Source organism: Myiozetetes cayanensis, unplaced genomic scaffold (assembly GCF_022539395.1).
Source record: "Myiozetetes cayanensis isolate MyiCay16 unplaced genomic scaffold, myiCay2020 scf21, whole genome shotgun sequence".
NCBI classification, from domain to species: domain Eukaryota; kingdom Metazoa; phylum Chordata; class Aves; order Passeriformes; family Tyrannidae; genus Myiozetetes; species Myiozetetes cayanensis.
The window spans coordinates 3,633,433-3,648,305 of NW_026087423.1; the positions used below are offsets into that span (position 1 = coordinate 3,633,433).

At 48.5% G+C, this 14,873-nt stretch overlaps 2 protein-coding genes across 4 annotated transcripts in view; one reads left to right on the top strand and one right to left on the bottom strand.

The window, feature by feature from the left end:
- The first annotated feature begins 1,753 nt into the window (after positions 1-1,753).
- Positions 1,754-12,623, top strand: PRKAB1 (protein kinase AMP-activated non-catalytic subunit beta 1). Of its 3 annotated transcripts, XR_007629295.1 has the most exons (8): positions 1,754-2,576; positions 3,445-3,611; positions 5,231-5,324; positions 6,277-6,391; positions 7,571-7,704; positions 8,193-8,261; positions 10,297-10,365; positions 10,859-12,623. XR_007629295.1 is itself a non-coding variant. In XM_050318851.1 (7 exons), the coding sequence occupies exons 1-7, from the start codon at positions 2,421-2,423 to the stop codon at positions 10,300-10,302; spliced, it is 741 nt and encodes a 246-aa protein (XP_050174808.1). In that variant the 5' UTR covers positions 1,755-2,420; the 3' UTR covers positions 10,303-12,623. The 3 variants fall into 3 exon arrangements, 2 of the variants coding, with proteins under 2 accessions (XP_050174808.1, XP_050174807.1); XM_050318851.1 differs by having other exon boundaries at positions 1,755-2,576; positions 10,297-12,623; XM_050318850.1 differs by lacking the exons at positions 10,297-10,365; positions 10,859-12,623 and adding an exon at positions 8,341-9,879 and having other exon boundaries at positions 1,758-2,576.
- Positions 12,514-14,873, bottom strand: part of CIT (citron rho-interacting serine/threonine kinase) — a 69,725-nt gene continuing 67,365 nt past the window's right edge. The window contains exon 47 of the mRNA XM_050318849.1: positions 12,514-14,444. Coding sequence (XP_050174806.1) covers positions 14,421-14,444 — 24 coding nt within the window. The 3' untranslated portion in view covers positions 12,514-14,420. The remainder of the gene's footprint in view (positions 14,445-14,873) is intronic.

Genomic DNA, 14,873 nt, shown 5'->3' on the forward strand with positions numbered 1-14,873 from the left:
GTCACAGCGAGGGAAGACAAGAATTGGGGTTGAAAAGGAAGCAATCATGGGGAAAAGGGCGAGGAGGAGGCATTAAAAGGCTGAGATACCTGTGGACAGGACAGAGGCCATGGACACAGGAGACTCCCAAAGGTTTGGGCACTTAGCACACCACAGATCCATCACCATGTGGGGAGGAACCACCACATTTTAATACCAGACTTTAAACTGAATAATGCTTGTAACCTACCACAGACTGGTTCCCACAGCCTCATGAGCTATTAGCAGTCCTTATCCTGCAGTTTATTACCTCTCTGTGGTTCTTAGAAGTATCAATAACTATTGCAAAGAAGTAAGGGTGGGCCCCAAGTGAAGGTGGTGTTGCCTGCAACAGGTCTAATAACCTGGCTGCTGTGCAGATCATCACAATGGGCAAGAGATGGAGCCCTGCACTGCAGACACAGCCAGCACACAAGAGGTGTGTGCGCTGGTACTGGCCAAAAAAAGAACTTGGGGAGAACACAGCGACTGAGTTTGGAGACCAGGAATTTAGGAGCACTGAGCTGTGCGAAATACCCAAACCACAGCAGCTGCATTTTATAGCAGGGAGCTGTTCCAGAGGGGCTGGGGAAGAGCTGCCTGTACAAGTTGCCCTCGCACCCCTCTGGCAGGTTATCCCGTGCCGGGGTGTTGGACACACCAAAGACAGACGAGGAGCAGCTGTTCCTCAAAGCACCCGGCGGGAGCCAGCCCTGGGCCTGCCGTGGGGCACAGCAAGTCCGTCTGTGCCGGCAGAATGCTTCCCACAGTGTAACAGCGTTCCACCGGGACACAGTTCGACTTGGTGGGAATCCTTCTGCTCTGTCTGCAGGTCGCTTCTCCTGGTTATTAAGAAAAAGCAGCTTCAGTAGCTGCGATGCAGGGCATGTGCACTGCTCAGGTTTATGGGCTGCCCAGGGAGGTGGGGGAGTCACCGTGCCTGGAGGTGTTTGAGAAGAGCCTGGATGTGGCATCAGTGCCATGGTCTGGGTGTCAAGGTCGTGTGGGGTCACGGGTTGGACCTGATGATCTCAGAGGTCTTTTCCAACCTAGTTGATTCTGTGTCAGAAAAGTAGAAGAAAGACAGCGACAGCTGATGCAGAGCAAAGGGTAAAACGAGACAGTGTGATTGGGAATTCTTAGAGAAACACAGAAGCGTTATTTCACACGATAAACATTCATCACTTAAGGGCTCAGACTCCACCAGCGCTTCCTCGCGGGCTGGCGGTCCCAGCGCGCCCTGACCGCGGGGCTCAGCGCCCATCCAAGGCGCTGAGGGGACCTGCAATTCCCCCGCGGATCCACAACTCTCCTTGGAGAGAAGAGCCGTCCCCTGGCACCGGCAGGGAGCCGGGAATGGAGCCGGGAATGGAGCCGGGGGCGGAGCAGCGCCGGAACCCCCGCGCCGGGCTCTGTTCCCGGCGGCGGCCGCGGGCCGGGCCGGGCGGAAGCGGAAGGGCCGCGGCGGCGGGAGCGGCGCGGTGCAGGGCCGCGGGGCCGGGAGCGGGAGGGTCCCGGTCCGGGCTGTGCTGGCCCTGCCCCGGGGCCGCCGGTCCGGGCTGTGCTGGCCCTGCCCCGGGGCTGCCGGTCCGGGCTGTGCTGGCCCTGCCCCGGGGCCGCCCCCGGCGGGGCTGGTTGCCTGCGGGAGCCGCGCCGCGTACGGGCGAGGGGACGGGCCACGCGCACCCGCGTGGGGCGGGAGGAAGGGCTGGGAGTCGGGCGCGTTCTGCCTCTGCCGGGGAAAAGCGGGGAGCGGAGGGAGCGGCTGTTCCCTCCCCAGGGCGGTAGTCACGGCCCCGAGGCTGCCAGAGCTCAAGTTGCTCACGTTCCAACGCTCTTGGAGCATCGTGGGGATTTTGGGGTGCCCTGTGCGGGGCCAGGGGTTTGACTCGATGGGCCTCGTGGGTCCCTTCCAACTCGGTGTATTCTGTGTTCAGAGACCCTCTCGGCACCCTCGGCGGGCGACACCCGAGGTACCGTTATTGTGGCCAAGTGACGGTTTTGTTTGGCTGGTTTTGAGGCGTCCTGACAGAAAGTTCTACTGATGTTCCAGGTGGTGTGGTGGAGTGTTGTGTCCAGGGTGTGCAGAGGGCAAAAAACCACTTTTGTGCTGCTGACAGAGACCAACTTGGCCACTTTCTAGAGCGAACCTGACAAAGTGCTCTAGTATTGAACTGTAGCACATTGTGGAGAGTAGTTAAAATTGCCACTTAGTGTCTTTGTCCTGAGCGTGGGATCATTTTACAGTGACACCTCTTCGGGTTAATCAAGTTTCTGAGGCTCTTCAGCTCAGAAGCGCAGCCCAGGCCCACTGATGAGTTTGCTCTCCTGCCTGCTGGTGTTCTGGCTTCGACAGTAACCTGTGTTAACCTGGCTTTTCCTGCTCTCTTAGGTCCTTGAGCATGGGGAACACGAGCAGCGAGCGGGCGGGGCTGGAGCGTCATGGGCACAAGGGAACCCGAGGGGACGGCGCGGGAGGAGCCAAGGAGGGGGAGCGGCCAAAGATCCTCATGGACAGCCCTGAGGATGCAGACTTGTTCCACTCGGAGGAAATGAAGGTGGTTTGTTCTTGTCTTTCAGCGTTACTGGCTTGGCGCTGCTGTCAGCTGTGGGGCTGTTTGTTACCGATCTGCAGCGATTCTGTCGCTGAGTTTACACCAAACAGAGCATCCCCCTTGCTTCTCATGCCAAGGAGAGAGAGGGCACTGATAATGAGTGCAATAGCATGGTTTCCTGCAAGAACTGAAGGTAGAAAAACTCAAATGTAGCTGGCTCAAAGCTCGAAGGACCATGCCCCAGCTTCCTTTGAATCCTTCATGCCTTCATGCCATAACTTCATGCAGTTACCAGTGACATTTTACCTGTCTATTGTTTTCCATATCAAAAGATCTGTTATTTTTTTGCTCAGCATTAGACGGGTTGTTAGAAATGTCTCGCTGCATCTCATGTTTCATAAGAACATCTAACAGAAAATTACACTTAGATTTTGGCTGTTGGACAGAAGTGTTGTCTACAGGCAGCTCGTGGTATTCTTGCCAGCTCTTAATTCTGTGCCTAATATTCTAAATACTTCATAAGTATTTCTCCTTATTTTTCTTCCTCTTCTTATGTCTGTGTATTTTGAAAGCTTTGGTAATCTCAAGTCATTTCTTTTTAACCTAACTGGGGCTGGAGGGAGTGGTATTATTTTGCCCTCCAGTCTTTCTGCAAATTTGGGAGGCTTTAGCATCTTTGCAGAATTTGTCCAAATCAACTTGTCAGCTGTATCTCGAAGTACAGTTTATATTCTCCATCTGACAAAAACTACTTTTAGGAGAACTTTCACCTTAGAGAATTGTGCCTGAGGGCAAAAAAAGCCTTCAGTACAACAGGTTGTCTAAGTGTTCCAGGAAAGAGTTCCTTCTGATCCAGATGTTGTGTTTTCAGGCTCCACTGGAGAAAGAAGAATTTCTGGCTTGGCAGCAGGACCTGGAGGTGAATGATAAAACCCCCACTCAAGCTCGGCCCACGGTGTTTCGCTGGACTGGAGGAGGGAAAGAAGTTTATCTGTCAGGGTCCTTCAACAACTGGAGTAAAATTCCTCTGACAAGGAGGTAACAAACTGCTGCTGCAGTGGTGCTCCCCAGGGACTGGGAGAGCTCAGTGCTGTGAGAGAGGTGGTCAGTGGATACAAGGATTGTGCTTGGATTTACTGCTCCTGAAGCTGTGATAAGAGCCTGCCTTTTTGATGCTCAGATGGCACAGGAGGAAGTTGAGCTGTGTGTCAGTTTTAAAGGAGTGATTTGTTCACTGGGCACCACACAGGAATGACCCAGACCAGTCCCTGTTGTGCAGTCTGTGCCTGGGGTGGGGAAGGGAAAGCTGGCTCTAAGCACAGTGTCTCTGATGACACCTGTGTGTCCTTGCCATATCAGTGGCCTTTTTCCAACTCCAGAGGTCCAGGAAACTCTGAGCCTGGGACACTGCACAAATGAGAGAATAAATCCATAGTAAGGTCCCAACTGCTTCTTCCTGCCAGACAGCTCTGGAGCTCTGCTTATTCAGTACCTGAATAAGTATTTCATTTACAATAATGTGGTGATTTTTTTCAAAAATTTAAAGCTTAGTGTGGGGCAGAGAGTCTGAGTGTGCTGTTGATCTGAGCCCTGTTGTCTGAAAACAATGACATATCCATGAAAGACTGATCTGCCAGGTCCTGGTGTGTCGTATCTCAGTGAGTGGCTGCCTGCACTGTCATTGGTGCAGAAGGGTCTTCATTTCTTAGGAAAGTTGAGGGAAGAGCACTGTGGCCTGATATAACAGCATGGGAGGATTGTTCTGTGCATGTGAAATAAATCATTGAGAGAGGAGCTGGAAGAAAGGCCAGTGGAACATCAGTATTGCTGTCATACTCTTTAGTGGAAAGCCTGGGAGACAGGAAAGGGTGAAATGAATATGGAAGAAGGATAAAAATGTTTCTTTACCAAAAAGAAAAAAAAAAGGAAAAAAAAACCACAACAGGTTTGTCTGTTTCTGTTGTCAGATTATGCATTCTGGGAAAGGAGGTGTTTGTACCTCTTTAGAGGCTGGATAAAATCACATTACTGAACCCAGTACACTTAACTAGAAGAGCTTGTTATTCCAAACTGTTATTCCCACGTCCTGCTCTGTGGTGGGGTGCTTGCACTCCATACCTGAGCAGAAGGGAAGTGGCAGTTGAGCATCAGGGAGTTCACAGCACAGGGGTAAATTGCCAAGCAGCAGCTCTTCAGCCCCAGAGTAACTCAGAAGTATCGAGTTGCTGCTTTTATCCAGTCATTGTTCATGTATTTCATAGGCATTTGGGAAATGCAATTTATGGTGGCAAACACTGAAAGGGAAGGAAATAGGAGAAAGCTGATCTTGTTCCATCAGCAGGAGTCTCACAGATAAAATGAGGTCTCGTGTACTAACAAGTAACATGAAGATGTGAGGGTGACTTTACAAAAGCTCAGTGCCAGTTACTTGATGTCAGGAGTGTGGGGGAACTTACTGTGACTGAGGAAATTATCATTAATGATAATATGATTCTTTACCTTTAGATTGCAGCAGAGATTCTCTTAAATGTGGCACTGCCTTTTTAGGGGTTTGCACGTTACGGAGGCTTGTGCTCTGTGTCACGGTGTGTGTCACAGTTTATAGACTGTGTACTTTTCAGAACCTTTCAGGGCTGATTGTTTGTCTTAAATTCCAGTCACAATAACTTTGTGGCCATCCTGGACCTGCCAGAAGGAGAGCACCAGTACAAGTTCTTGGTGGATGGGCAGTGGACACATGATCCTGCAGAGGTAACCTTTGCTTTGAGTCACTGGTTATTGGTTGATGCACCTGAGGATGAGAAACTGGCTGGTTTCTCTCCCAAGAGCTGGTCCTTTCAGAGAGGAGGCATCAGTTAACAGCAGAAACTGGCTGTTCAGGCTGGTGAGAGAGAGGCTTCTGATCCCAGCCGGACTGGTGGCAGCATCAGACTGAACCTCAGAAGGCAGGAGATGTAACAAAAGAGGGACAGGATCTCTTGGCCACTGGTCTATAAGTGATGCCAAGCTTTTCTTGCCTGGTGCCAAACTGCCTTTTAGAGCACTGTAGCATTGCTGACAGCCCAGGTCTCGCTGTGCTGCACTGGCTCTCTGTGCCAGGATGTTGCTATTGCTGCTTTAGTAGTCCAGAAACTGTGCCAGAATTTACCAGGCCTGTTCTTCCTCCTGTGCTGTAAAATGAGCTGTGACCCCAGCCCACCCAGCAGTCCCCACCTGCTTCAGAGCTCTGCAGTCACACCTGCTGGTTCCTTCTTGCTGTCTTGGCAAACCTCACAGAATTTACCTTGCAGTGCACTCAGCTCTTTCACCGCCCTGCCTTGGACTCCAGCCTTAGCTTTGCAGCAGACCAGCAGCACCAGCCATCCTGTGTCCTACATCAGGCCTGGCAGGTCTCAGCCTGGCTCCATGAGCCCTGGAGGGCTGGAAGTGAAGCTCAGCTCCTGCTGTCACTGGTGACTTCAGCCCAGACCTGACCCTCTCCTTGTCTGTAGCACTGACCAAGTGCTGTGGGCCTGGCAGGTTCAGCTGGCATTTTTCCCTCCCAGTCCTTAATCCTGAAACTGAACTCTTTTCATATCTGGTTCCATCATATTTTAAAAGCAATAAACCTCATCTTTGGTAATGCTGATTGTGTAGTTGTGACAATCCAATAGTCCCCCAAGCTTTTTTTAATTCTGATTTTTTTTACCTTATCTCTTCCCAGCCAGTAGTAACCAGCCAGCTGGGTACTGTCAACAACATCATCCAGGTGAAGAAAACTGACTTTGAAGTATTTGATGCTTTGATGGTGGACTCCCAGAAATGTTCAGACATGTCTGGTATGAGCTTACTGGTAATTTTATATCACACTTCTTAGAGCTGTTAAAACTTTCATTTTCCTGTTTATCTGGAGTTAAAGCTCCAGTACAGATTAATTTGCACTTGTGTCAGGCCCCGTGGATGTGAGCAGGAATCACAAATCACAAAGAATGTGGAATGCACAGAGAGACTCTGACAGAGCAACACAGGTCACTGTAGATCTGATGAAGAGGGGGTCATTGGTGCTTAATAACTGTTTCTTTGCTCCTGCAATGTGCAGTGGGTGGTTTTAGGGCACTCACTGGTGAATTAGTCTCTGCTTTACCACATTAAACCCGTGCTGACAGCCTACATTGCTCCTAATTCCATCTTTCTCTGCTAAGGAAGTGGCTGAGGGGGTCAGAAGTTGCACATTAAGAGTGAGAAATTAGGTGCGTTTAGCAGTGCTGACACAGGCTCGGGAATGTATCATGTTCTCACAGCGTAATAAAAGTTATCTGTATCTTAGAATAATACAAACATTTTTTTTGTCCTAAGTTTCATCTTCCAGTGTAACAGGCAGAATTTAGTTTGAGCCATGTCTGAGCTCAGCCTTGTCACCTGTTTGGTACAGAGCTCTGTAGGGATGGAGACCATGACTTACATCCTCCTTTGAGCCTGAGGCAGGAGTGGTCGGTGTGTGGTTGGTTTTTGCCCTGGACAAAGGCTTTTTGGAGAAAGTGTTATTTGTGAGACAAAGCCCAGAGGAGATTCTATAGGTGCCTTCCCCCCACGTTGCTGGAACAGCATTTCCTTAGGCTGGTTTAGACTCTGCAGGGCTCCTTCCATACCCTGTCTCTGTACAGGAGGAGCAGTTTCCTTTCTAGGTACATCCCGTTTTTGTGCTTCCCTCAGAGATAACGTAGAGCAGCCTGTGCACTGTGGAGTGTTTGCTGCAGAAGTGCTGGGCAGGGATGACAGAGGAGTTCAGGAGTGCAGTCAGGCCCTCAGAACTCTGCTGCCCAAATCCTCACAGCTCATTTCAGGTCAGACTTTGGGCATCTTAAATCTCTTGGGCAGTGACTGATCCTCTGGCACCGCACCAGTGGCTGCAGTTGTTGTACTTAGGTGCCATTGATTTCTCTTGGCCACATGTACCTATACAGAACAGATATTCTTACAGACTATTTAAGATTAAATATTTACCATCTCTCTGGCAGAGCTGTCAAGTTCACCCCCAGGACCGTATCACCAGGAGCCCTATGTTTGCAAGGCAGAGGAGCGCTTTAAATCACCCCCCATTCTCCCCCCACACCTGTTGCAGGTCATCCTGAACAAGGACACGGGCATTTCTGTGAGTACTTCAGTTTGTTTTGCTGAATAATGGCCTTGAGGGTGGAAACAGATGGGGAAAAAATCTGGGAACAGACAGGAGACAGCTTAGGAAAAACCTTAGGATAGTTGCCACTTTGGTAAGTTTCTTATTATGTACGTCCAGATGGATTCATCTGAAGTAAATTTATTTTTCTACTTGACTCTCTTCAAAATTGAAAACCAGATTGCCGTTTTTCTCCCAAAACCTTAATCTTCTGGACTGTTAAGATGCCAGAAGCACACAGGAAGTGTTTGTTTCGTGGTCATGGTGAGGACGCAGAGGGTTTCACCCTGAGGGCTCTTGGGTTGTTCTGAAGCAGTGACTGTGTTTGTGGTGGACTCAGGGTAAGCAGCAGGGATGTACTGGGGGTATGGCTGGTTACAGACAGCGTTTGTCACCCTTCAGCTCTGGTGAATGAACTGGGAGTTCTGTTATTTTCACGCTGTCTCCCTTTCTCTTCTTCCCAGTGCGATCCCGCTCTGCTCCCTGAGCCCAACCACGTCATGTTGAACCACCTCTACGCGCTTTCCATCAAGGTGAGAGGCCCGGGCGCGTTCCCCTCGTGGGCAGATTTAGTTATCCATGTCACACGCTCACTTGTTTTCCATCTCCTAGGATGGAGTGATGGTGCTCAGTGCTACACATCGTTACAAGAAGAAATACGTGACTACTTTGCTCTACAAGCCAATATGAGCATCGTAGTTGTTTGTGACCAATCGTTCTGGGCCAGTGCAGTCTCAGAAAAAAATGCTTCACTTAACCAAACATACTTCTGCTCTGTGCTGTAGCAAATGAACTCTGATTTCATATTGTTTCTGAGACTTCCAGGTTCTCCTGTATTTGCCTTATTTTCCTAGTACCGCCTTGGAAGTTCTTGGAAACGGCAGCTTCGTGGCAACTAGACAGGTGGCAAAGGTGTCAGTGCCCGTTGTCAGCTCAGTTAAAAAACCACCAGTTTAATTAGGCTGAAAAAGGTGAGGGCAGCAACAGATCAAAGAGCTTTAGCAGAGAGGCAGACTCTGAGTCTGTCAAGCCCAAAGTCTAGAAAGTTCAGGATTCTTGTGGAATCTGAGCATAACACTCAGCAAAAGCAAGCTTATTACTGCTTCCATAACTCATCAAACACAATCATTTCAGTAGCAAGTTTCAAACTTGCATGGCTGAAGTAAGTGTGAATATTGATGATCTGTTTTTGTAGCAGCCTTTTCTGGGCAAAATCAGCAACATAATCACCTACAAGCTCGTTATGATTTTGCGGTAGACTGGGGTGCACGGTTTCTACTGTGAATAGCTCTGTAGTTTTTCTCTTCAGGAGAACTGAAATACTTTTCCCCTGTGGAATTTCTGGTAAAGATAATTGTTTTTAATGGCTGGATTTTTCTGTAAATCGTCAGTGTGTCTTGGCAGTAATCTGCTTTTTGAAACTGGTTTCTCTTGCTGTCACTGATGAGGACTTCCCTAAGCTGGGATAGGTGGCTGTAAGGAAATGGATGGATTCAGTTTAGGAATTTGTTCCTCAGTAAGAGCCTGAAGGTGACTGTAATGTCCTGTGTCCCAGTGGCCAAACTTGCCCCTCAGTGTCTGCAGTTGCAGCGTGTTGGCTGCAGCAGCACCACAGCCCTCTGTGCCAGGGCTGGAGCTGGGCAATTTTTTATTTTGTTCCTGTTTTCTGAGTGATCATAATAATGCCAGGCTGCCTGTACTTGATACTCACAGCCTGTTTTATCCCAAAACAAATGCAACACTAATGCAAACCTGCTGCCAGTGTGCCCCAGGCCCGCCCGGGGTGGGCCCTGCTGGGCCCTTCCCTCGGCTGGTGTTGGTGCCTGGGGCACCGTGACTGTGCCAACGATAACCAGCCCCGTCCCACTGTGGGGGAGAGCCCCCTGCACAAATCTGTGAGGAGTCTGAGGGGCCAGAGCTGCAGCAGAGTGGAGCCAGCCACAGCAGGAGGCTGGTTTGCCATCCTGGGGTCTGTTCACCAGCCTGGTTGCAATATCTCCTGTAGCAGAGTTAGACCTGGGTCCAGTGCAATGGTTTTCTCTGAAAACTCTTCTCTTCATTCTGTGCTATGGATAGTATTTGGTATTCTGAACTACAGAATTGCTTTTGTTTTCAGCCTCTTTAGACACAAATAAAACATTTTCAAGAGAAGTGGGTGCCTTGCTGTGTTATTACCCTTCCCATCTTTGGTAACCTTACCTTCCATGAGTGGTTATTTTTTCATAACCTGTGCTTGCCTGGTTGCAGTTTTATACCTCAGTGGGTTGTGCAAGCTTTTCATTCAGAGATGCAGCTTTAAGCACTTTCTCCACTTAGTGAAGAAGACAGAGGTGTTGGTGTTTATTTGTGATGCAGGGGAACTTTTTCAGCTGTGTTCACAGAAAGTAGCTGTGAGAGTGTATTGGCAGAGAGAAGTCCTGCAGGGAGGCCTCTTAAATGCTTTCAGTGCCTGCAGGGAAATGATAGCACAAGTTTCTTGTTTGAGTGACCCTGAACTAATTTTTTCTGCTAGAAGAAAAGCTTAGCAGTAGCTTAATAAGTTTGGGTTGTTTTTTTTTTTTTTTCTAGTTATGAAAGAACTTTTTCACATATCAGAGACTAAAGGAGCTGAAACCTGGAGCCGTGGAGAACAGAAAGGCAGGTGAAAGCATGCACGACTGAAGTGTTTAGGGATTCAGGCTCATTAATTCTGGCTAAGCTTTGTGGATTTTTTCCAATTCCATATATGCATGACTCACTCCAGGCTCTTATCAGTGCTGGTGTGGTGGAACCACAGCATGGAACCAATTATTTTGTAGAAAGCTTGTTGCCTTTTTTTTTTTTTTTTTTTAATTTTAATTTTTGCTTTGCAGCCTCTTGCCCTGTCTCAGCTGGCAGAGCACTGGGTACAGAGGCTGCAGCCACCATCGGCTTTTGCAGCCCCAAAAAAGCTGTGTGGGGGGCTGAGCCCAGGGTGGGGGGCCCAGGCTGTGTGACCAGCAGCTGCCTCACAGGAGTGATGATCCATCAACGCTTCCACCCTTCCCTGCCCCTGGAATGAGTGAGCCCAGCTGTCCTCAGGCCCCGGGCCTCTCCAGCCAGGGGCACCAGGTGGTGGAGGTGAGATGTTCCCTGGTACCTGTGTCCTCAGGTGACATTCCCAGGAGCCAAACCCTTCCTCAGGCAAGCCACAGCCTCCCCTCAGCCCCACCCCGATCCCCTTTCTCTCCACCAGGAGCATCTGCAGGAGAGCAAAAGAAGGAAGAGGTAAAAGCTGATTTTATTTTTTGTTTTGCTGGGGGGGGTGGGTTTTGGGGTCTTTTTATTGGTTTTTGCTAGGTTGTTTTCTGCTTGATGGGTGAATGAATTAATCACTCTGTGTTCCCTTGTTGCAATGGGATGAATCAATTCCCTCCAAAGGCAAAAGCTGGATCAAGAGTTGGATTTATTAGCTCACTTACATTCCCCACCCACAGCTCACAGTCTGTGCTGTTATGTTTATTCTTGGCTGTTGCTAGGAGAGCACATTTTTTAAGGTAGATGCAGAGACTTTTGTAACAGTCACTTTTGGGGACTCTGGAGTAAACCAGTACAGAAATAACAAGAGCTCCCTGCCCTCCCCGACCCCCTGAATGTCAGCACAGCCTGGAGGGGTCAAGCTGACATGGATTTGTGCAGGGTTTTTGGGAATCAAAAGGCTCAATAAATAATAATTGGTTTTTTTACTCCACCAGTTTCTGGATTAGTTTAGGTTTGTTACAATTCGGATCATGCACCATAGGACTGCAACAATGAGCTTTAAATAAGTATTCTTTGTGCACAGTAAAAGAAAGAAAGGAACATTGAACAAGTCAGCATTTCATCATATACATCATAGTAGGCACAATAGATAAATCAAGCAGCTCAGGGTTTATGGAGAGCATTTCTCATGGAGAATGTCATGTAGACCAAAACGTAAGAGGAGCCATCAGTAACCCACCCCCACAGCCTCCAACAAGCCCTTTATCAGGGCTGAGGGGGTGGGTATGTGCACAGAACCAAAAACACTGAACAGTAGGAGGACAAATTAAGTTACTGTAGGCAGCAGTGTGAATATTAAAAACCTCTTCCTGTGAAAGAATACTTCAGACCCTGTAAAAACTGGTTCAGTTAAAAATAGATGTATTTACATTTAAGTCTGATCTAGCAAGTTTTCCCAGCAGGTGTAAGTTGAGCTGTACAGTAACTCTGCAGGTTGTACTCAATCTGACTGGATTTGTGAATGGTCTTTTTTTTTTTTTTTTTTAAAGTTGCAGTATTAGGCCTTAAAGCACCAGCATGTTACAGCAGTGGGATGAGGAACTGTTCTGTCCACTTTGCTACCAGGACGGTGCTGGGATAAATCCCAAACCTGACATCAGATCACACTATTGTTAATTAAGATGTTTTTTCCAGCTCAAGATGCACGGGGTCATTTAGCAGGGCAAGACTGTTTTCCCAGATACTCACACGTGTTTTACCTCTACCCCTCTCACTGGTGAAGCACATGAGGGCAGGATTTAGCTGTAGGTGTTGGCAGCTGACTGCTGCTCTAGTAAAGTACTTGGATAAATCCACCTGTTTTAGTCCATGTGAACATGCTTGGGGTTGGTGAAGCCACTTACAACTACTTGTTGAGGGAATGATGAGTATTAAATGCTAAATATTGCCAGGGTCAGGTCTCAGGTCAGCTGTGACACCCGTGGATTCCCCAGCCCGGGGGCTGGGAGGGGGCAGGATGGGCAGGGGGACTCCAGGGAGAAGGAAGCCGTCATTTCACCATGCCAGTCAAGATAGTTATTTGTTTTATTTGGTTATTGTTCAACAACAAAGTTCAATACTTTCCAGGTGGAGCTTTGAACTGTCCCTCTGGTTCCCTCCCTTGTCAATAATAAAAAGGTAATGAAGAAAAATCCTGTAATTTTAGAGACCTAAAACCTCATTTATGCTAACAAGCTTCGATTGCAAGTTAATGTTACAATATTTCTTCATGGGAGCGAGGAGGACTGAGCTGAGGCCCCTCCAGTGTCTGAAGATGGCTGTCCACAACCACCAGTAAAACAAAAAGCTAGTGTTGAAAAACGCACAGTTTACAATAAAAAAGTAGAAACCAATTCAATTCCCTTTTGTTACGAATATAAAGATTCTTGTAAATATGTACAGTCCTTTGAGCTATTTCTATAGCAGGAAGCATTTCACGAACAAGACACAAGATATACACTTTCAGGACTCAACAAGCCCATTTCTGAGGTCTTGAAGATCTTCCATGAGATGCAAAGATTTAAAGACTGATCTCTGTGACCTTTCAAAATATTCAGACCAGGAGACAAAAACTTTCAGCAAGTTTCCTGCCGAATCATCTGATTGAAAATAACCCAACAGACAAGAGAACGGAATACAATATCCATGAAACTCGCCAAAGGACACTGACAAGGCATTGGAATTTTGATGGGTTTCTAGAACAGGTTAGCACAGGCTTGCAAGGGACTAGCAGAAGTTTTAAGTGTGGCGCCAAGGGCAGATTGGATGCAGTTTTGCTCTTTCCAGTTGTAAAGAACATGGTTGTTCACTTAGGATGTTGCTATTGCAGGGTGAATGGTCAAAAACCTGCTTTGAAAATCATTTGCTCTCTGCTTCATGTTCACAGCAAAAGAGAATAGGAAGCAATAAAAGGCTCGAGGTCAGACAGGCGGCAGCGAAGGTGTGTCAGCACCTGCCAGAGCTGCTCCCTGTGAGTGTCCTGTGCCACCACACCACATCTTATTGTAGGACAAGCTACAGCTCACGGGAGGAGCCAGCCCAGGCCGGCAGGACTCATTGCTGAAGGGCCCGTGTCCAGTGCTGAGAGGAGAACACAGGGGTGACTGTAACTCTTGTCATAGAATAAGGCTTGTTAACTCTTCGTTGCCAAATTTCCAGAGTACCGGTTATTTTGCAGCGTAATCTAAAGGTTTCGGTTAATTTACAAGTGAGGTACAATACACTACTCAGCAAAGCAACCTAAAAGGAGAGAGCAGCCAGTGATGGTGCAGCAGCATGCAGTGAACTGTCATGCAGAAGACCGGGATAAAGTCTTACAACCCAGTAGCTTATAGGTAATGCACTTTGTCTCAGGGCCGGGCAGGGGGGTCGGTTAAAGCAGGGATCTTCCCTCCCCATCAGAGCTGCTCTAGAGCAATTTTAGTGAGAACAAAATAACTTTCAGAAGTGGCAGGTGAACAGACTAATCAGAAGTAAATTTTCTCGTGTTCTGTGGAGAACATCCAACCACAGCTCCTATTGAAAGACTCACTCACCTTGGCCCTTCTGTTTCCAGGCCATCGGGGGCTCCCAGCACGGCTCAGAACTGTGCCCAACTCTCTGGTGAGGGGTGCTAACCACAGTAACCACCTGGGGCGGGACACTGGTCCCATTTCCTTGATGATCTACTAGGGACTAAAGTGGATACAAAAAGTTCATGAACTGCTTGAAAGAGTAACAGTAGTACAAAGTGCAAAAACAGGAGTGCAGGAAAGTGCAGAGAAATCAACTGAGCTGCGAACGATCTTCAGAAGCGCCACGGCTCCCGCTGCGGAGCGAGCTTTGGCCCAGGAATGCTGTTTGGGAGCTGGGCAGCAGACAGATGGAGTGCATATACTCAGTATATTTCCTTTTTTTCCTGCAGGTCAAGATGAGTAACTTTGTCTAGCTGAGACTTACACTGAAGACTGGTCCCAGACCTGGCAGGGAAATAAAACCACAGTTACAAGTCACAGACGTTTCTCTCCCAGGCACGAGGTGCGAGCAGCAGAACATCACCTGCCGCTCCCCTGGAGCCAGGACACAGTCCTGCCTCCTGCCAGGGGGCATCATCCATTAACACTGACAGGCAGGCACTGGCAGCACCACTCTGAGCACAGCAGGCCCAGATATTAACCCCCTTCAAATCCTCTATCACTTGATTTCTGTGGGTAAAAGCACCTGTTCTAGAGTCAAGCAGCATTTGCAGTCACAGAACTGGCCCAGGGAAGATGGTCACAGGGCCAGTGAGTGACACCACGTGGGCTCTGTTCTAACAGAATTTGAGGAGCAGAGGGGTGAGATTTGGTTTGCTCTCGTACTTCCCAGTCCCCCCAGCCCTCCTGCGGTACGAACAAGCCTTGTCCTGA

Bases quoted from the DNA above. Each gene is read 5' to 3' on its own strand.
- PRKAB1 (XM_050318850.1), top strand. From the start codon at position 2,421: ATGGGGAACACGAGCAGCGAGCGGGCGGGGCTGGAGCGTCATGGGCAC. The intron at 6,392-7,570 runs GTATGAGCTTAC...TCTCTCTGGCAG, and splicing joins GAAATGTTCAGACATGTCTG to AGCTGTCAAGTTCACCCCCA. The intron at 8,262-8,340 runs GTGAGAGGCCCG...TCCATCTCCTAG, and splicing joins TCTACGCGCTTTCCATCAAG to GATGGAGTGATGGTGCTCAG.